This window comes from Rhinolophus sinicus, linkage group LG10 (genome assembly GCF_036562045.2).
Source record: "Rhinolophus sinicus isolate RSC01 linkage group LG10, ASM3656204v1, whole genome shotgun sequence".
In the NCBI taxonomy this organism is placed as follows: Eukaryota; Metazoa; Chordata; class Mammalia; order Chiroptera; family Rhinolophidae; genus Rhinolophus; species Rhinolophus sinicus.
The window spans coordinates 89,275,208-89,296,935 of NC_133759.1; the positions used below are offsets into that span (position 1 = coordinate 89,275,208).

General features: G+C 53.5%; 1 protein-coding gene across 5 annotated transcripts in view; it reads right to left on the bottom strand.

Moving 5' to 3' along the window:
• Window positions 1-21,728, bottom strand: part of CAMK2A (calcium/calmodulin dependent protein kinase II alpha) — a 61,489-nt gene that overhangs the window by 7,050 nt on the left and 32,711 nt on the right. For 2 of the 5 annotated variants that reach the window (XM_019734370.2, XM_074313755.1), the window contains exons 8-16: window positions 21,478-21,561; window positions 21,252-21,346; window positions 20,045-20,167; window positions 19,602-19,685; window positions 18,061-18,103; window positions 15,480-15,520; window positions 9,668-9,716; window positions 3,329-3,404; window positions 535-629 (exon numbers count right to left, since the gene is read on the bottom strand). In XM_019734370.2, coding sequence (XP_019589929.1) covers window positions 535-629; window positions 3,329-3,404; window positions 9,668-9,716; window positions 15,480-15,520; window positions 18,061-18,103; window positions 19,602-19,685; window positions 20,045-20,167; window positions 21,252-21,346; window positions 21,478-21,561 — 690 coding nt within the window. Of the gene's footprint in view, window positions 1-534; window positions 630-3,328; window positions 3,405-9,667; window positions 9,717-10,703; window positions 10,737-15,479; window positions 15,521-18,060; window positions 18,104-19,601; window positions 19,686-20,044; window positions 20,168-21,251; window positions 21,347-21,477; window positions 21,562-21,728 lie in introns of all 5 variants that reach the window. The other 3 variants (XM_019734369.2, XM_019734371.2, XM_019734372.2) reach the window with 3 other exon arrangements.

Genomic DNA, 21,728 nt, shown 5'->3' on the forward strand with positions numbered 1-21,728 from the left:
TCCCTGGTTGCAAAGCTGCCGGGTCTCTCCTGCAGAGGAGAGGCCCAGAAAGGACAGACATGCAGACAGAGACCTAGACAAACAGGCAAGGCACAGCAATATGAGCTTGGGGCCTCTCCACTTCCCCAGACTGCCCGCCAACAGAGGGCACTTGCACAACAACCCACCAGCTGGGCAGCTGGGGTGGTCCCAGGTGTCAAGATCAGTGTAACTTGGGTGTGTGCCCTGCTGGGAAGGCTCCTTCATCTATAAAATCAGAATAACCCTGCCTGGGTCATGGGCAAGAGAGGGCTGAAGGGGCTCATCATGCTTATCCCAGGTCCCCATCCTCAGCCACCGGGGGACAGCTGGCAGTCAGACAGGCCAGGATTAGGAGAGCGAACCCGAATGGAACCAAGCCCTGTCCACGCAGGATCTTGATCTTCGCTGGCTCCTGAGCTGCCCCAGGGCCCTGCCCGTCACCCTGCTGTGCCATCTGGCAGGACACAGAACGAGAGCAGACAACAGGCACCCCAGACAGAAGGAATTGCTCACGGTTTTCAAAATAGAATCGATGGAAGTCCAGGCCCTCGACCAGGTTCCCCAGAGCCTCAGGTTCAAAGGCCGTCATCCCGGGGTCACACATCTTCCTGGGGGGAGGAAGTCAAAGGAAAGAGGGGCTGGAGTGGCATCTCGCAGCCACCATCTCATTCAGGGGCCTGGACCTGAGGAGGCCGAGCCTGTGAAATCAAAGTGATTGCACCCACCTCATAGGATCAGTGAGGTTGGTGGATGGTCAAGGCCTTGCAAACTGTGCAGTGTGGGGCATCGCTGACTGGTGGGTGCCATTTAGAACTGGGAAGCCTGGGCTCAGGTCCTGGCTCTGCCATTTACCCAGCAGGTGGCTTAACCTCTCCAAGCAAGAGCATCATATGGCGTGCAGAGTTGTACACTGCACTAGGTGCCAGTGGGGACAATTCAGCCTGGATGCTACTCTCCAAATTGCATCCCATCCCCACCTCACCTCTCGCCCAGGGCAGCAGGTCCATAGCGGTCTTTTCCTAATTTGTCTTCCTAGGTAGGGGACCCTTTCCTTCATGTTATAGTGACTTCTGCTCACCAAGCAGTTATGTCCCTGGAGGAGGTGCATTTTGCTACTTTAAACAAAGGTGCCCTATTGTTAACAGCAGCCCTCACTGTGAGCTTCAGTTTCCTCTTCTGTAAATGAGGAAAATCGAATTTCACAAAGCAATGCCTGGGAGGAAGGCGCAGGGCGTGGCCTGGGAGGCCGTCAGCTGTGTCTTTTCAGCACAGTGCTCCCTTCTAGGTCTCAGTCTTCCCAAAGACCCTGACAGCCAGGTGAGGAAAGGGAAAATCTGTCTCCCCCACCCCCAGTTCTCTAGGATCTTCTGCGGCACAACAGGGACCCCCATGACAATAATGATGAAGCCAGAGACAGGAAGTGTCCCAGGACAAGCAAAGATCCCAACCTGGGGAGGAGCTGGAGACCCTGGAGGAGGGTGTCAGGCCCAACATTTTCTGAACTGGACATCATGGTGAGGGCAGGGTACTCTGTCCCTGTGCTGCCCCGACTGTCCTGTCAGTGTGACTGAGCCCAGACAGCTCGCTTCTCTCCTCAGGACCTCAGATTCTCCAGGTGGATTAGCCAGGGGCTGGGGAGCTGTGCTTAGACCATACGGGATGCTCAGGACCCTTCCAGGGGCAGAATCCTCCCAGGCCGAGGGTATGAGGTCTGAGCATCAGGGAGACTGAGCTCTCCCGCTGGGGAAACCCCTCTCCAGGAGGTGTCTGGTGTTACTACCTCCAAAGGGACTTGGAGACCATCTGCTCCAACTCAACTGTACATGTAGGAAACCAAGGCTCATGAGACAAAGGGGCTTCTCCAGGGTTACACAGGGCCAGACTCAGGGCACCCCAGGCCCCAGAGGTCATGGCAAGGGGTCAGAACCTAGGGTAGGCCATAGGTGCCAGAGGAAGTGACATCATGGGGAGGTCCCCAGAAATGGCACTGTGAGGCTTGGAGTCCACAGGAGCCACCTCTCTTTTCCTCCTTCCCTGGCCGTGTCCTACCCGGGCCATTCTCATGCTCTCCTATGGCTCACTGAACTCTTTCTAGGGATGGCTGCAAAACCCGCTTAACGGCACATTTCCATGCTTCTATGCAACATCCAGTGCACACGTGCAAACACACATGTGCACACCCCCTGTGCACACAGTCGCAACGTGCACATGTGGACAAGTGCATGCACACACACACACACATGCGGCCTCAGTCTCACACCTGCACCTTCCAAGGTCCCTGTTCCTTCAGAGATAACTGGTAGATTTCTGGGACTTTGCCACCCTGCAGCTGAAACCCTCCCACAGTGGCCTGCCAAGCTTTTGGGAGACTAATGTCAGCTCTAGGCACAGAAGAAACCAAGTTCAGGCTGCCCAAGTTGCCAGTGCCAGGCACGTTGTTCCCATCTCACCTGAGCTCAACAGGCAAAGGTCATTCTGTCTTAGTTGGCAGGTTTTGTCCACCAAAAAGTATATGTAGGGTCTGCAGGCCCAGGCCTTGTCAGCCCTGGCTGAGAAATTGAGGCCTAGGCCCAGAATCCTCCATCTCCCTGGAGCCCGCTGAGGGCAGTCTGAGGGTCTGCTTCTGGACCAGACCGGGAAGGGTGTGGGTGACCACCAGGGGGAGCTCCAGCTCAGCCTTTGCACGCAGCCACTCTTCCCAGGACTGGCCCAGGTGTGTAGGGATGTTTCATATCACCTGTTTCATTTTATGTTATTTTTGTGCACCTGCGTTATTCCCCAGAGGATTTAAGCATCCGTTTCGAGGTCCTTTTGCTCCCTTTCCCCCCCGCCGCCCCCCAGCTCACTGGAGGTGCACAGCCTATGGATTCCTTCCCACTCCTGCCCAGCTGAGCTCAGAGGTCTGAGGAGGTCCAGGGTGAGGACGTAGGCCCAGGTGGTAAGACTGAGGAGGGGCCTGCCTCCCTCCCCTCCTTCCCAGCTCATCTCCTGAGGAGGCCCATGATGCAGTGGAAACCACCCCCTCTTTCTTTGGGGAAGCAAAGGAGTCTTGTTGGAGTCCCTCCTGGGTTATAAGATATGAGGAGCAGGGGGAGAAGCAGGACTGAGCTATATAGAAGTTTTGTGAACAGAAAGCTTAATAAAAGCATAAAGTCTGAATGTAAAGCAGAAATATGAGTTCATTCTGATTCACAGCACATGCAGAGTGAGTGACGGAGGGTCAGAGACGAGGACCCCCAAAGTTAGCCAACAGACCCCCCGAACAACAATCCAGGCAGGACATGCAGGATGGGCCCAGCCGACTCACGTGTAGGACTCAAAATCTCCATTGCTTATGGCTTCAATCAGCTGCTCTGTCACTTTTATAATTTCCTGTTTCCGCACTGTAGGGCAGGAAAGGACACAGAAATAGTAGAATCGTGATAGTAATGAAGCACCAACTACCATTTCCTGAGTCCTCGTCATGTGCCAGACACTGTACTGGAAACTGAGGTCCTCATATAGTTTCATTTATCCTCAAAGTGTCCCTTGCAGGTAGATATCATTACTCCCATTTTACAGAGGAAGGAACCAAGGCCCGGAAAGGTAAAAATGGTATGAAAGTTCCCTCAACTAAAAAGGATAGAGCCAAAGGCTTCTGGCAGCCTCTGCCTCCAGAAGAATGGATGGTGGGCATTCTGACTACACATGATTTGAAACCAGGTCTTAACTCCAAAATATGCTTCCCTAACACCTCCTGAACCAAAACAAGGTCAACTGTGGCCGTTGTCACTAGTAGCCATGAACCAGTGCCTCCCCCCATGCCCCAAACTGGGGCTGCAATTCCTTAGGTCTGGAGGAGCTTTTTGCTCCATTTGGGTGCCTATAGGAATCAGGCACTGAGCTTTCCAGAACTTTCTAGGCATAATGAATCCCAGTTGCTGAGACCTGGCCTCCCCTGCCACCACTGAAACACCACAAACTTCTATCTTTCAGGAACACTGTTAGATGTCACTTTTCTTATGAGATGTGTGATATTCTGAGCCCCAGTTTCCCCATCTGTAAAATGGGGACACCATCACCTCTCATTCATTCAGTGCCAAACATATGGAAAGAACCCAGGCTTTTAGTACCAGACAGGCTTCATCTAAATTTCAGCCCAGGTCCTTATAAGCTGTGCAACTGGGGGCCACAAAGTTGTTTCACAGTCTGTCAGATGAGATGATAGTGCCCCCTCCCAGGGTGAGATGAAATGACGTGCACGAAGCACTTGGAACAAAGCCTGGCACACAGTAGGTACACATGTAAGTGCCATGTCCTACATCCTCCCACATAGTTGCCATATCTGCTCCTCAGAGACACTCTGAGACGTGGGCAGGGCCAGTTTCCCCCACCTGACCCCCGAGGAGACTGAGCTTCAGTGATGAAGGAATTTGAAGCCAGGTGTCCTGGCTTCCAACAGGCCAGTCCTACTAGAAGCGTCACTTGGTTTCCCAAGGGGAAGGCCCTCCTGACCTCCCCCAGGCTCAAGCTTAGCTCCAAACCTGGTCAGCTCATTGGCCTATGGAGAAGCCTCAAGTGAGGTAGATGGACATTTCTCAGTCTGGGAACATGGAAGAGAGACCACACTTGGCTGAGGCCCTGTCCCTGCCTCTTTATCACTACCTGTGCCATCTCATACCAGGGAGCTCACCTCAGACCCAGAGGACACAGAGTCACAGGACATCCAGGCTGGCAGAACCTCTGGAGACCAGGGACTCAACTTCCTTATCAAACTATTAGGGAAATGGAGGCCCGGTAAAGGGTTATGACTTGCCCAAGGACAGAGAACACATAGGGTACAGAGTTTGGCTCCCAGCCCAGGGCCTTTTCCACAGGACTTGGGCACCCCAACATGCTCTCTAACATATTAGACCCATATGCTTGTCTATTCCCCAACTCAAATATGAGCTCCATGGGGGGTGGGGCATGGCCCTTGGCCCATTGGGCCCCTGGAGCCGGAACAGGCCTGCCCCAAAAGGCACTCGTTATTGAATGAATGAGTGTGCCAGGCATTGTGCTGTGTGCTCAGCCTCTGGAATCTTGAAGGCTCACAGCACTTCATGTGGTTATTATCGCTTCCATGTCACAGATGAGCAAATTGGACGTGAGGGAAGCTTAATAGTCTGCACCGGTGGACCAACTGCCCAACCAACATTTGTAGCTCCAAAGCCCATCACCTTTTCACCTGCACCACATGCCCCTCAGGGCAGCAGACCCTGCCCAGCAGAGCTCCTGGGACACGGTGGGTGCTCAGCAAACGTAGCAATTATCTTCAGTGTCAATCACCACAGTGAATGACGAATTATTTCTCTCTTGGCTCTGCTAAGAATCACCAGGGCTGGGAATGAGTCCATCTTAGACCATGCACTCTGCCAGGTCACTCTGGGGCCTTGCCTGGGGCTGAGAGAGAGGCGGCATGAATGAATGAATGAATGAATGAATGAATGAATGAATGAATGAATGAATGAATGAATGAGTGGATGGCACCAAACCAGGGTCTGAGGGCTGCTGTCTTTGTCCTGTTGTCTGGAATTGCCCAAGTCACCTGATAGCCTCTGTCCCTAGGAGCCCAAAAGCCTGAGCTCCTAGTCAACTTTGCCCTTCTTCACAGAAGCTGGAGACCGACCATGGGAAGAAACCCACCCCTGCCAGGAGACACCTCGTTCTAGCCTCGCCCACATGGAATCAAAAGTGATGACACAGAGTGAGTCCATGTGCTCATGGATGGCCACAGGACCTGTGCCACCTCCCTCGCCTCCTCTGCTTGCACTTTAAGAATTCTCCTAGCGCGATAGTCCATGAGCCTGTGTTTAATGTCCTGTCTCCTTGGGCTACTTCTCACTGCCATCTCAGAGAAGCCAGCACAGTGGTCCAGGGCATGGATTCTATAGCCATTGTCCCTGAATTTGGATCCTGGCTCTGCTACTTAATAACTGTGTGACCTTGGGCAAGGGACTTGCCCATGCCTCAGTTTCCCCATATGTACAATGGAGCTACTAATAGTGCTTACCTCGTAGGGTAGTTCTGAGGATTAAATGAGTTAAGAATATATCAATAGAAATAGCTAATACCTATGTGATCCTCCCTAAGAACCACCTACTGTTCCAAGCCTTTTATATCAATTCTTGTATGCAAATAATGATGCATTATGTAAAGCATTCAGAGCAGTGCCTGGCACTCCATAAATGAGAGCTCTGATTCTTATCATCTGCAAGTCTCTGAATTGAAAGTTCTCCTGAGGACAACTTCTAAGCTCAGCGAGGGGTGCTTCCCAGCAGCCTAATATGTGACGGTTTGGTCTTGGTTGAAACTGGGGCTTGCAGCCTGCCACACCGTTGGACAGCTCTCACCATTGGTGCCGGCCTCATTCTTCTTTCAATTGAAATCTGCCCCCCTGAAAACCCCTGGTTATAGTTCTGGTCCCTTTCTGCCTGCTCCCCCCCAGAGTCTACGCCCTCTCCCTGACAATTCTCTTCTCAGGGCTGAAGGCCTCCAGGATGTGTTTTGCAGGATCTGACTCAAGCTGGCCATCTACGCTCCAAGGGTCTTTGAGCTATCTTGATGCTTCTCTGAGCATAAGCACACAATCCCGGGTGTGGCTTGGATATTATAGAAAATCAGGTTTGGGTTGGCACTGTCTACCCCCACCCCATTCTGGATACTCTACCTCTATTAATACAGCCCAAGACAGTGCCTATCTTGGCTGTGCCTCCAGCCCCTCAGGACACCAAATATGCTAAAACTTGAAGCCTAGTGGGCAGGAACCTCCCTAGCTTCATTCTCTGGGACAAAAGATCTGGGAGTCTAGTGCTCCTTAAATCTGGAGAAATGCACTCTGGTTCTGGGCCCCTCAACAGTCCCATTGCTGTGTGAGGGATTCATGCAGTGGCAGCTCAGTAGTAACCTGTGGCATTTCCCATTTTCCAGGTGTTCTCCCAAATAGTCCAGGAGTGCTCCCCTACAGATAGGAAAGCTGAGGCCCCAGAGAGGTTAAGGCACGCTCTCGAGCGCACCCAAAATGCTGAGGCTGAGATGGGATCAGCATTCCTGACTGGTATTTCCCAGAATGTCGCTGTTGAGATTCTGAGGCAGCTCTTTGGGTTGGAGGGAAAATTAATTTTTCATGGAGCTGACCGGGAAGAGCTACAGGAGTGGGGAGGAAGACTTGCAGAGCCCAGGGATGCTCAGAGGGCGAGAGGCCTGTGCGTGAAGGCTGAGGTGCTCTGAAATATTAATGTCCCTTTCTTTGTTCAGGGGAAAATGTTCCCTGGAGGATGACATTTCTAATTAACTTTAATGTTAGGTCAGAATCCACCCCACCAGCTGCTAGTCTCACTTAGAAAGAAGACTTAACAAATTAACACCAGAAAATGGTTTTCTGGAAACTTTCTCTGGGGCCTGGAGAAGCTGAGGGAGGCATAGGCCTCCTCTTTTTTGCCAAACATGGGGAAATGTATCTGGCTGCATCAGATACAGCCTTTTATGCATGGGGAAACTGAGGCAGGGAACGGGTCCCAGTTCTGCCATTAATAACCCGGATGTGTCCTATGTCCTCACTGGGCCTCAGGTTTCCCTCCGTAAAAGGGGCCTAGGTGAACTGAAATTCAAGACTTCACAAGTTTTCCCATCCTGTTCTCTCTAAGGCAGAGAATTATGATTGTAAATGTGGGGCCGCAGGGATGTAGCCCAGAGCCATCACCCCAGGTGGAAAATGTCTTTGGCAGCTCGCATTTTACATTAATAGCGCATACAAATGTCGCATTCTCTTCCAAATATTTCTGTCTGTTTAATATATAAATATTTGCCTTAAAATAATCTTTGAGTAAGACTGATGTTCCAAAAATGTCATGTGGCTTCCTGTCAAGCACAAGCTCTAGTTGAAAACAAAATAAAGATTTATTAAACAATTACCATGTGCCAAGCACTGTATAAGCACTTTATACACGGCCTCGTATTTCATCTGCACAACAATCCTCTGAGGTTGGCACTATTATCATCACCTCTTTACTATTAAGGAAACTGAGGCTCAGAGAGGTTGAGTAAGTTGTCCAAGGTCACCCAGCAAATGGACCCCAGTGAAGAAGCACAGAACCAGCTCCCCTCCATGGTCCCTGCCTGCTCTGAGACCAGGATTGTGAGGCTACAACAAGTCGCCTTAAAAATCCCAATCTTACTATTGGGACAGTGAGTCTCGAATATGGGGAATGTCTTAGAAAAGGCATGTCTCAGCCCAACACAGACCTATAGAACCAGAATTCACAGGGGCAGGGCCAGGAATGTAATTAGAAAATCACACTGGAGGGACTCAGAATGCTGATTTAACCCTATCGGGTGTTCTTCAAGATCGTGTATTTTTAAAGGTTGTTACTAGTGCCATCATAGGAAACCGGTTTGTTCCAGGGCCAGGTTATGGTTATAGTGACCCTCCCCCAGCTGGGAATGACCAGAGAGGGACACATACAGGGTGAGGCTCATCTTCCAGGGTATCCTGGCAGAGTCAAGAGGCAGTCATGGTGTTTCGTGTGTCAAAACTGCCTTAAAGCCTAAATTGCAATTGTGCAAAACTATTTATTACATAACAAAATGATCTTTTCCCCACCATTGTATTCTTTTAGAGGCAAATTGAACTCCTGAAAAATGTCTACACTGGTACCACTGTGATCTCTCCATTGGTGTTCTTCTAGATTTCAGAGACTCCCGGGCAGCTCTGACACGCGCCTGAGTGTGAGAACTGCTACATTCCCTGATCCCCCTGTTCGAGGGGGACGAGGAGGGCCAGATGCAGGATATCACTGACTCATGTCCCTTAAGCAGAAGTCAGCACTCCATCGTCCCTCCTCCACGCTCCACACACACTTTCCAGAGCGGTGGTTACCAGCCAGGCCCTGGAGCCACACTGCCTGGTTCAAAACTTGACTCCACCTTTACCAGGTATGGGACGTGAGGCCAACTGACTCATGTCCTCTGTTTTCTGGGCTGTAGAATGGAGTTAATCACAGCACTGACCCCTAGGGTCAGCGAAGCTCAGCTCAATATAAAGCACTTACAGTGTAGCACACATCAAGCATCCCATAAAAGGCAGCCATTATTCCTATTACTGCCCTCATTGGTTCCTCTGTTACTATATGCGTACACTTATCTAGGGATTTGCACCCTCGTCCATTGGAGGGCTTTTGAGGACCAATAGCCACTAGCCACAGTCGCGCCTGCAGTTTGGGTTGCTCTTCGGCAGGGTTTCTCATACCCTACTCAACTGACCTCTCTGCATTTGTGCTTTTCCTTCCCTTATTATCATTACTTCATGTTTTAAAAAGCAACTCAGAAAAATTCAAAACCACTTTCAAAGGAAAATGTATACCACTGTGCTACATTTATGACTTGAATATGTTAAATTATTTTTTCTAACACGTAGTAAAGTAAATGCTTCGCCTCTGCAATAAGAAAAGTCCATCAGTGTACCACTAATGGGCTGAGTATCCCACACGGGGAAACTGTTCCCAGTCTGGAAGGAGCCAAAGTAATGCTCTCTGCAGAGGAGCAGGAGACATGGTTGGCCCTGGGGCCCTTTCAGGGGGCCTGCCAGGAGGCCCGGGGACCCAGACGCTGAAGGCAGGACTACCCCTACCTTTGGTGTCTTCGTCTTCAATGGTGGTGTTGGTGCTCTCTGAAGATTCCTGCCAGAAAGAACATGGGAGGTGGTGAGGCCTGTCTGACCAGCAGGAAGAGATGCGTCCAGTGGGGGCTGCCCCGGCTGCCTGACGCTGCGGCCCGGTTTCTGTAAGCCTCATGTGTTCTGCCATCCAGATGCTGCCCTGAAAACCCTGTTAGACTTCCAAGCCTAAGGAGGGGAAGGGCCCAGCTAAGCAGGCGGCTGGTGGTGGGGGTGGGGTGGGGTGGGGGTGGGAGAGGGGAGGGCGTGAATGAAGGGATGGATGCAAGGAGAACCCTGGCCTTTCTGGAAGGGCTGGAAGGGGTTCCTGAGCCCTGTCTGCTTGAGGGGGCAAAGAGGGAATGTGGAGGTGCAGAGCGGCACATGGTGGCCACAGAATGGGGAAGGGATGCACACACTGGCAGGAGAGGAAGAAAGAGAAAGAGGGAGGCCCAGTATGAGAGAGGCTGGGCTTTTTAGGGGGAGAAAAACCACACAGCTGAGGGAGACAGCAATGCAATCAGAAGAAGAGGGACGTAGGCCACCATGTCACCACTGGAACCTTTAGACAGAGGCAGCGGCTGGTGGCTCCTCTGCCACCGGCATTGCCTGAGTAGCCCTGCTCGAGAAGGGCTCTACGGCGCCCACCGCTTTGGCCTAACCAAGCCCCCCACCCTTCGCCGCAACTGACACAAACCAAGCCCTGAGATGAGGGCGGGGAGAAGCGAGAAACCAAGGGCTAGATGTGTGATGGAGTTCAAAACACGCTTCATACCCAAAGGAGCTCTCAGGTCTACTGTCAGATCTGGGCCATGGAGCTGGAGGTGTCAACAGAAACACACCAACAACACGCACACACAACACACATGTTGTCACACAAGGCACACGTACCAAGCACGCCCTGAGCACCCTCTCCCCGCCCCCGGTTCCCGGTGCAGCCTGCAGGAGGGAGGCAGGAGCAAGGGTTCAAGGCCCAGCATTTACCGGCGTTTGGGAGACGGCAGACACTCACCATTAACTGAACGCTGGAACTGGACTTTCTTTTCTGGAAAAACAAGGAGAAGAGATGGGACAGGAAAAGACACAGCGTGAAAACGGCAGGGAGCAGAGGAACAAAGGACAGGGGAGGTTTGGAAGGAAGATGGGCCTCAGGGTCAACCTCTGTGGTCCTTTGCAGGGCGAAGAGTCAGGGCACCAGCAACAGCTGACCTGGCAGGGCCAGTCCTTTCTCAGCTTGAAGTTCTGGGGCCTCGTGCACAGCTCCCTGGGTCTTACACTCCAACCACCAAACTCCAGGCAAAGGCTCCCTTGGACCAGGGTCCTTTCTACACCGAGCTCTGATGGGGGAAGCCAACCCTGGGTCTCCGTGCCAGTTGCCTAAAGCCTCCAGAACCCAAGCTCTTAAAAGACTAAAGGGCGATCCAGTCTTAGGATGAGGCCTAATCTTTCCTCCTAGACTCCACAGGCATCTCTGCTGAAAGGATCCCACTCTCTGGTTGCATGGCATAGTCACTGGGGAAACTTGTCAAAACCACACATAGCTAGTCCCCTCCGTGGAGTTTGGTAACTCAGTCTGGGATGGGGCCGGGGCATCTCCATTTGAAACGATAACTCCAGGAGATTTCAGAGCAGGGCCAGATGTGGGAAGCAGTCCTCCAAGTGGCCTTGGAAATCTTGCTTGTGTTCACAGCTATCTAGTAACTGGCCTATCAATTCAGTCCCTTAGAGAAACTGAGGTACAGCCAGACACAGAGCAGAGCCCAGAATTTGAGTCTTTGATTCCTGCCATTCGGCCTCTTCTGGCTTTTGGGGGATTTGTAGCTTCCCCTATATTACTGGCTGTGGAACCAAGCAAAGGAAGAGAAAGAGAGGACAAACGTAGATTGTCTTCTTCTCTCAGCTCTAGGCCAGGAGTCTTAAAGACTCGCAGTCAGAGAAGGTTGCGGGTCAAGACTGACACTTGCATTGCACAGATGAGAAACTGGAGCCCAGAGATGGGCGGTGATCTGCCCAAGGTCTCTCAGTTCGTCACTAGCCGAGGCTAGAACCCCTGCGTGCAGGACCTCTCCCCTGTCTAGACCTCCAGGCACCCAGACTGACTACTCCTCAAAGGCTCATCCTTCCTGGATGCACTTACATCTGAGAGGTCAGGAGGCTGTGCTCCTTGCTGTACTGAAGGGGGAGCACGGAGGGGTTTGAGATGCCTTCAGGATAGGTCTGCCAGGAGAAGCACTGGCTCTTCTCTGAGGGTCCTTGGGTCTAATTCTGGGCTTTCGGACTCCAAGATCCAGAAGCATCTGAGTGCCAGGAGCCTGCAATCCTGTGCTTTCCATCCAGGGCCTCTACAGACATGGCAGGTGAGGCTCCCTGGGCATTTCCCGTGTAAATGCTCATGGCCCCTGCATCTGCCCCAGCTGGGTCAGACCTTATGACTTCCAAAGTCAGCAGCCTGCAGTCAGTCTTTCCTCTCCTCTCCTCTCCTCTCCTCTCCTCTCCTCTCCTCTCCTCTCCTCTCCTCTCCTCTCCTCTCCTCTCCTCTCTTCTCCTCTCCTCTAAGTGTCAGCCTCACTCTTGGATGGCGCCAAGTCAGGCACAGAGTGTGTGGGAGAGGACAGGCCCTCTTGGCTTGGCTGTCAGCAGAAACCTGAGGAGTGGCCTGGGGGCCAGGAGGTTCCAGGCAGGACACGAGGAGGGAACACAGAGCAGAGACTGTATCAGATTTGGACGTACAGTGACAGGATGGGACATGGGGGAGAGAGGTCACAACAGCACGGATGGGACACCAACAGGGGCAGTGAGTGGGATTGAGGGGTGGGAGCAGTCGGTCCCTCCTCATAGAAGTAGAGGCCTAGGAGTGGCTGGTAGGGACGCATTGCTTCTTCATAATAGAAAGACTCAGTTTCCCTGAGTCACAAATGATGATGATACTAATACCCTCACACTGACCAGCACGTTCGAGTTTAATTTACAAGGGGCTTTCACTGAAAGTAGAGTCACCTTTTTCGGAACCACATGGAGAAAAGCATGGTTCTAAGGTTAGCAAAGATGGTAGTAATGGAGTATGTTCAAAATTAACCTTGAAAAGCCATTAAAAGCCCATAAAGTACAGTATCATGTCCTATCTCCAACTCGAACCGGTCAGTTTTTTCCTCCAGCGTTGGAACCAATCACTTCTTCTTCAGTTAAGCCCCAGATGAAATCGGTGGTTTGTCTCTAAGGACCAAGTAGTAAGAACAATCTGTATTTCTCCACTTTGGCTGAACATGTGCTGGTGAAAGGAGCACACAATGACTCCACCAGGCTCCGCAAGCAACTGCCATTCTCCCCTTGCACAGATGACAGAAGCGATGACCCAGGGCTCCAAGGGAAGAAGCCGTGGGGCCCAGACGCAAACCCACAGCTTCTTGACGTGAGGTCCAGTTTCTCTCTTAGTGAAAACATGACCGGACCCTTGGAGTGACATATTGCAGACTGAGTGCCCCGAATCCTGGGCAAGGCCCCTGGGTGACTCTTGTCTTCCAGCTGGACTTCCCTTCCTCTACCACAAGGAAGGGAAGGAGGCTACTTACAGAGAGATAGTCAGGCCAGGAACAGCATTTGAGCCTCTGTTTATCCACACCCAGCCCACCCCAAGAAATCACTCAGGATCTGTCCTGTGCTGCAGGAAGGAGTGGTGCTTTCTTCAGCTGCACCCACTGGAAAGCCCTATAGTGGCCAGCCAGAGCCCCACCACGCGATGCCCTTGCCTTGGGATGGTCTCTGCCTCTAGGCCTTGCCCGGAGAAGAGCCAGACTACGGCTTTGCCCCAAGACCCGGCTGAGGGAGGCCCTGACCCTATATCCAGTGACTCTGAGTTAGCCTTCGCCAGGGCCACACTTGAGCACCAAGCCGACCGGGACGGCCCCCTCCTCCACTGAGCTGGGCCACAGCCCACCAGCGCCTGTGGCCTCTGCCCCATATCTCCCCAATACAGTTTCCCCCAGAGAACCCAGCACCCCAGTGTCTCCACACTAGGGCCAGAGACAGCTTCAGCGGCTCCACACTGGGCCGCCCCCACATTGTGCATCCCCACATTACCCTTTCAAATTGGGGAGGGGATTGACTTACATGTAACCCAAAACAGCAAGCGAGCTAAAACTCAGTTCTGACTTCCATTACAGGCTATGGGACATGTGCATTACCTTTAGAAACTGAGTTGGCTTTAGATTTGTGGATTACCACATATTTTCCTGAACAAACTTTGTTTTCAAGACAACTCTTACGCAAAAGTCCAATGTGTAAAACAGAAGAGATAATACTGACCAGCACCTCATGAGCACGTGTCACACCCCTGTATCATGCTAAGCCCTCAGCACACATGAGGTTGGCTCATCCTCACAAACAGCCCTGTGAGAGGGGAACTCCTTTTACCCCCATTGCTTGAATGAGGAAACACAGGCTCAGGGGAGGGGGTTCAAATAACCAGCCGAAGTCTGCAGCTGCTAAGCCTGCCCAGGCTCTCTGGTTGAAGTGGGTGTGAGAAGAACAGAAGCTTTTCTGCTTAGACCCCACTTACTAATCCCGCCCCACCCCATCTGCTGCCACAGGTGCCTCCTCAGAAGCTTTGGGTTCCAAGGAATTCGCTTTGAAAACCACCGACTTTGGCTGATAACCAAATAATTATGTATTCCTCAAGCACCCAAGATGAGAAGGGAAAATGATTAGATAGGGTTTTATTGCCTCTTTTTTCTTTTTCTTTTTCGTTTTTTTGCTTGTCTGTTTTTAAAGCTGAAATTCTGGAAATTGTGGAATCCATACCACTTCATGCTACCCATTTACCTACAGGGAAACTCTAGCCAGCAGAGGGGAGGCCCAAATCCTGGCCTGGGACACCTATCCCAGACCCCCTCCCAGGTAACCCCCAACAGAGCAAAGCCAGTGGCCTGAGACTATAAATGCCACTACAAGCAAAGCCATGAAGCCACCAGCCCACCTGGGTGGCTGTGTTTGGACAGCGTCCCACACCTTCCAGTGTCCTGGGCACAGCTCCGCCATGGGGCCCTGGCCAGGCAGGACTCTGAACTCAGAGAAAGGCAGGATCTCAAGAGAGGAGAACCCACAAGGCAAGCCAGTGGCAGGGAGAACAGGGCTGCAGAGAGTGGGGACCAGGCCCCAGAGAGCAGAGGGAGAAGAGAGAGGAGGGGAGGAGGGTTCAGTGGGGTGTAGAAGTAGCTCGGGCATCGGGCGTGGGGGTGGGGACTGAGGGCAGGCCTGGGTCAGGAGAAGGAGGGGATGCTTGGCACTGAACTGGCAGGCCTTGGTAGGAAGGGGGTACCTCTGGACCCTAAAGCCAAGTAATGGCGGCCCATCCTCCACAGGCTTTGTGGGTTGGACTGGGGTGTACTTTGGGTCAGGAGCCCATTCTAACCAGCCCATACTCGGGAAGGGGGAGGTCATCCCACATGATCATCTCTGTCCCCTCCTTTTACCCTCTTGCTCACCAGTCCTCCAGCCTCAGCGAACCCCAGAAACCTCCTTTGGACCTGCCCCTTGCCTTGTGCCCACCCCAACCCCAGGCCACTTTCCTCTCCCACCCGTTTCAATCCTCCCCCTCCCCCGCCTGCCTCCGCCAATCCTGGTCATCAAAGCCCAGGTCTCTGGATCTGGGGACGGCATGGCTGCAGGAGTGAGCGCATCTGCCCAGAACACCATCAGCAAGGCCTGGGTCTTGCCCCAGCCCTGAAAGCCAGGCCCTGTTGGCAGAAATGCTGCCAGAGGCAGGCCCTGGCAGGCGCCCGGGGGGACTTACCTTCACACCATCGTTCTTCTTGTTTCCTCCACTCTTCCCTCCTACAGAGGAGAGAAAGTAGAGGGTTACCAACACCAGGCAGGGCACCAGGGCCCACAGGGCGAGGAAAAGCAGCATCCACGGTCCGCCGGCAGGCTGGGAGCTGGCTCAGTGATCTGGGGAGACCTCCTCCTCCTGCTCTTCCTCCCTCCTCTGGAGCACAGGCGTCCTGGTAGCCCACTAGGTGGTCCTGCGGTCCCCCAGTTCTCAGAGATCTCAAGTGTGACCCTCTGGCCCCATGGGTTGAGGGAGGTGTCCAGTGTGTCCCAGGACTGTGGGACTGCTGTTTCAGCCTGGGGATTCCCTCTGGATCCTGGTCACCACCCGTGCTGGTGGTGGCCAACCCGGAGGCCTGGCTGCCCGGCCCAGGGCTGGACTCTCCCTCCCCAACCCGGCCTGCTCTAATTTTAGCCCCATGCTGCTGTGGAGGTCATGTGTCAGCCCTGCCTACTCACTCTGGACAGCTGCGAGCTGAGTTTTGCCAGTGACAAGAAGCAGATGCCCCCCTCTGGGGCCCACCTACCCCTGCCAGAGCACCCATCCCCGGCAGCAGCCTCCCCACCCTCAAACTCTGGAGCCCCAGGCTGGGGCTGGCTGTGTTCCTGGTGGCCGGAAAAAGCAGAGCAACAGCTCTTGGGGAGGCCCCACCTCTGTCATTCCCCTCTCCCTCCCCCCTCACTTCCTGGCCAGAGATCATGGAAAGGGAAGGTATCAGCCAGGAAGTGGCATGAGTGCCCAGCCCTGCTCAGCCTGGCATCCGGCTGCTCAGACCTCAAGCAAATGCCTTTAGCTAAACAAGACAGGGTATCTACAAAGTGCTTAGCGCAGCATTTGACCTCCATGCAGTAGACGCTCAGTAAATGGTGGCCACTATCATGAGCCCTTCTCCTGGTGGCCGGGACACGGTGAGCAGGGCACGAGGGGTGGCACAGGATATTGTAGCTCCTGAGGCTCTGAGGGACGGGGCCCACGACTGGTCCTGTCCTCAGTCACTGTCACATTTCCAATGACCCCTTCCAGGCTCCGGCCCAAAGTTTTTGTCTTATAGTCTTTGTCTTATAGATCAAGTGCAGGGGTGGGTATCTCTAGATCCAAAGCCAAGGAATGGCTGTTCGTCCTCCACAGGGCTTATGGGATGGAAGAGGATGGATAGTGGGGTGGAGGGAGTGCTTGCCCCTCAAGCCTCAAAGGGGCCCTGCTGTGCTCCAGCCAACTATTGCAGGACTGTTGGTCCCGTGAGGCCACATATTCTGATTTTCTAGAGAAAACAGAAATCTGGGCTTTTCCATGAAATCTCCTGATGTTTAAGTGCTAGAAACTCTTTCCCCAAAAAGTTTTTAAAATACCACATCCCCCATTTCCCAAGCACATCTAGAGATTGGAACCGACCCATGGGCACCATTTTGTACGTTTTGGACTAGAGTACTCCAGGGGCACTTCAGCTGTTAAAAAAAGACTCTGACTGTCTGAGTGGCTCATGTTTCAGTTTAAGGAACTTCAGGATCCTTGTCTGGGGAGAGAGTGGGAAGGTAGTTCAAGGAGGTGGCAAAAGCCCAGGTCTGAAGCTCCAGGGTTTTCCCACCCTTGCTCTTATGCTTCCAGCTGGTTAAATGGGGAGAGGGACCCTCTCAGAGAAGCCAGGGCTGTGGCTTCCCAGAGCCGACCCCTTGCTGTGGAGCAGGTCACATGTCCACAGCAGCCCTCTCTGGCTGGCACCAGTCCCAGTCAGAGGGCCCCTCGGGTGAGCTTTGCTATATCTGCTCAGCTGCCCCATCAGCCTCCAGGCTCCCCAGAGAGAAGCCTCTGGCAGTGCTGGCCCCAGCACTCCGCAGCGTGCCAGGGGGAGCTTCTTGCTAAGCCCTGACACTAATGCTTTCCCCTTCTCTCTTCGGGGCCACATGCCACAGGTCATTAGGCACTCCCTGCCTTAACCAGGCTGGTTTTGGCCAAGGCCAAGGGATTCTCATGACCCACCCAGGTTAAGGGTGCTTGTGCTGGGGTTGGTCAAACCTGAGCTGAAAGCAGGCTCTGCCTCTCTCTACCGGTGCAACCTGGGGCCCTTCACAGGTCACCTCCCTGAGCTTTTGTGTCCTTCTTCAGAGAACAGGGATGCCACTGCCTTGTAGCAGCGGCCACCTGAGTAATGCATAGGGCCTGCTTAGCATAGGGCTTCAGTAACGGTGGGGAATAGGAATATTGTCTCTCCCTGGGGCTGGCTCGGTCCTGCCTGGACCTGTACCCCAACCTCTGAGACGCCTTCCCCTCTGGCTGGCCCAGCCTGAGAACTCTAGTTGTGCTGTGAGGTGAGGGAGACAGACAAACCTCTGACCCCTCCTGGTGGGCCCTTGGCTTGCTTCCCTTTGACCTTTCTCTACTTCTGGGTATAGGTTTGCATCAGATAAGCTAAGCCCCAAGTCACGGCCTCCTCTGCAGCCCCCATTCTCCCCCAGACCCCCTGGCCTAAGGGTATCCAGGTATCCAAAATGGTAATGTCCCCACATCTTGCAGGATGTATTTAGGACTTTGAGGCCCTACCACCTACCAGAGAAATTCCTGGTGGCCAGCATCGTGGTAAGGATGGCTCCCTGCAACAGAAAAGAGGAGGGGGTGTGGGGGAGAAGAAGCCGGAAGAGGGAGGAGAGACAGAGAAATGGGAGGGAAGTGGGAAAGGAGAGGGAGGCGCTCCATTTAGACACAAAGCCAAAGTCTTCTGCCCCTCCACTTGCCCCCACCCACATCTCAGAGAACAACCCCCACCTCCCTGGAGAAATCAGGGTGAGCTAGACCTTAGCTGGCACTGTGCCAAGGACAGGGCCATCCTAGGAGCAGATATTAATAGGTTCCATTGGCCTGGCCAGAGCCGGTGATAGGCTCGGGGACATCTGCCAGTGGGGGCTCCTAAAGGCCAAGGAAGTTTCCTGCCTGGGCAAAGAGGGCAGACCCTGCACCCCCGGCTCCCTCCCCCATCTGCCCTTTCCCTGGGGGCACTCAGCACCTCTGTCCAGTACTGGTTCGTCCCTCTGTGGTCCCTGGGCTTGGAACCCTGGAGGGTTAATGTGGAAAAACCCTCCTCTGTTCTTCCGTCATCAAAGGGACTGGGGGACAAAGGCCCTTCCGGGTCTGACACTGTCTGATTTAGACACGCTCTGAGTCCCACGTCCATGATTTTAAGAATCCCTGATTCTGACGTTTTGAGACTTCTTCCGTGACAGCTCTCACCAGGGGTTGGGGATAAGACTCAGTTCTCCTGGCATCATGCTGGCCACCACCCCCTTGGCCCATGTCCCCATCCTAAGCCACCATGCCAGGCTTGGGAGCAATAGGTGAAGAGGTTCCCCATGAGTTGGAGACTCAGCATCTGTCACTGAGCATGCTGATAGCTTCTCTGTTCTGACCAGCCGGGGACCCCTCGGTCACTTTTCCTACCTGCTCACGGGGTCCCTGATAAGGTCTAGGCCAGGAGCTAGCCCGGCCCTGGTAACACCCAGGACCTGCTGAGAGACCAGCAGCTCAGGGCCCACCTGGGTTCTACTGTATCTTCCTCGGGGCCACGACCCCTGTCTAAGTCTCTCGGCCATTCCTCCCCAGTGCTCGGCAGCAGGGACCTCACCCCCCATCACGGCCTTCTGCCCAGTCACATGTCACCGCCGGAACCTCTCCCCCGCCACACTGAAACACTGCAGTCCCCCTAAAGGGTCACGCTCATGCTTCCAGATTTCTGCACGGCCTTTCTTCTATCTGCTAATGGCTGCTTATCCTTCAGAGTCTCCGCTTGAATGCCACGTGCCCAGGAAAGCTTCCAGCATTCTTCCCTGGTCCTTCCAGACCTCGTTCATGGCCCTGCTGTGGACACCCACAGCCTCGGGGGTTGCGGTCACAGCACTCACCACTGCCCTGTCATGTCCTGGTTACATGTCTGTCCTCTCCACTGCTCACTGCCCCGCCCAGAAAGCAGGGGTTCGACACATGCTTGTGGAGTCAAGGAAGGAAAGAACTTCATAGGGAGTGGGTCTCCTGGCCACTGTGGCCACCCAGGCCACGCTACTCCCATATCCAGGAGCACGTACTGGGAGGACCTGTTACCTTCAGTTTCCTCCTGGCGTTGAACTTCTTCAGGCAGTCCACGGTCTCCTGTCTGTGCATGCAAGAGGCCACGGTGGACCGGTGCTGGGGGGAAGGGAGAGGCCTGTGAGTGGAGGCCGACCCAGGCGCCCCTCAACACGTCATCATATGGACGTGATTGGTGTCTCAGGGCAACAATTCTTCGTTCTAGGGGATGTTTAAGCATTCCAGGTGCTTAGCATTCCAGGGACCAGACATTCAATGTCAGTAGCAGTTCTGATGCCAACCTCCCATTTCCACTTTCTCCCTGAGAAACACAGAGGGTCAGTGTCTCTTGGATCAAGCCCTCTCAGCTCCAGGCTGGGCCTGAGGTGACAGGGACAGGTAGGTGTAGGATTCCATGAGGGCCTTAACCCTGAAGGCTAGAGGGGCTCCTGGGAAGGGCCTTGCTGAGGAAAGCTCACCGAGATCCAGGGGTGCTTGAGGGCCTCAGCGGCCGTGATGCGTTTGGAAGGGTTGATGGTCAGCATCTTATTGATCAGATCCTTGGCTTCTGGGGTGACAGTGTCCCACTCTGGTGACGGGAACTGGAAGGGGCAGAGGGGCCAGGTTTGCCCAGCCTACCCCAGGCCACCCCTGCGATCCCCCAGCCCCTGACTGGCAGGGGAGCAGGCAGGGGTCCTGCTGCCCATCCACTTGGGCGTCCACAACCAGGAGGAGTTGGGGCAGGGTCCCCTGAGCCTAGGACAAATCAGAACAATGACCAGAGAGAAAGAAGACCTCCCTCTGCTATTCTGAGGCTGTGCCTTATCTGGGGAGCAGCAGGCCAGTGGTTATAGCCCAAACTCCAGAATCAGAAGGGTGGGTTCAAGTCCTGGGTCTGCCTCCAGGGTTGTATGACTTTGGATGAGTCACGTGACTCCTTAAGCTGTCCCTAGAGATGTTGTGAAAATTAAATATGATATAAAACACATGGCACAGAGCTCAATAGAAATCAACCATGTAGAATAGCAGTATAGCTCGGTAGTCAGAAACATAGACACGAGAGCCAGACCATCTGGGTTCAATCCAGCTCTACCATTTCTTAGTTATTTAACATCTCTGTACCTCAACTTCCCTATCTGTAAAATGGGGATAATAGTATCTATGTCATAGATTGGTGTGAGGATGTACTGTAGGTAGTAATACATAGAAAGCATTTAGAAGAGTACTATATAAGTGTTAGCTATTATTATTTGCATGTATTTATGCCATATATATGTATATATATACGTATATATACATATATACATATACCTATATATATACATATATATATATATATATATATATATAGAGAGAGAGAGAGAGAGAGAGAGAGAGAGAGAGAGAGAGAGAGAGAACCTGGCTCCTGGGCCTGCCTCCTACCTCTTGCCCCACTTTGCTGTCTCTCTGGGACCCCATGGGCTAAACCCCATCAGTTAGATGCCCTGATTATTAGGTGCAGCCAGCTCATCGCCTGGCCCCAGTCAGTCCTCACCCCCTCCCCCGTGACTAGAGCGTGGCCAGAGACCTAATGGGCCCGGAGGGTGGGAGGGGGGCCTCCTCAGGTCCTGACCTCACTGGGCATTGGCTTTCACTGGATGGGGACCAGTGCATGGCAGGGAGGCTGGAGACAGAAGCGATACTCACATCATAGGCGCCCGCTTTGATCTGCTGGTACAGGCGGTGCTGGTCCTCATCCCAGAATGGGGGATACCCCACGAGCAGGATGTACAGGATGACTCCTGGGGAGAACAGCAGTAGAACCTTCAACCCCTTGTGAGGAGGAGCACTGGGGTGGTGGTGATGGGACAGGAGAGAGGGCATGAGAGGGATAGGCAGCGAGGGGCATAAAGGCGCCTTCGGACAGACTCACCGCAGGCCCACAGGTCCACAGGCTTCCCATACGGGTCCTTCCGCAGCACTTCTGGGGAGAGGTATCCAGGTGTCCCTGCGAACCCTGCTCCCCAGACACACAGACAGGCAGACACACACACAGAGGTGGCATGTAAGTAACCCGGAGCAAGACCCTTCTGGGAGAGGGACTAGAGTTGCCCGGAGGTGGCAAAAACACCCTTGCGCTCAGAGCAGGCCGAGGGCAGGCAGCCCTGGCCTGGTAAACCAGCA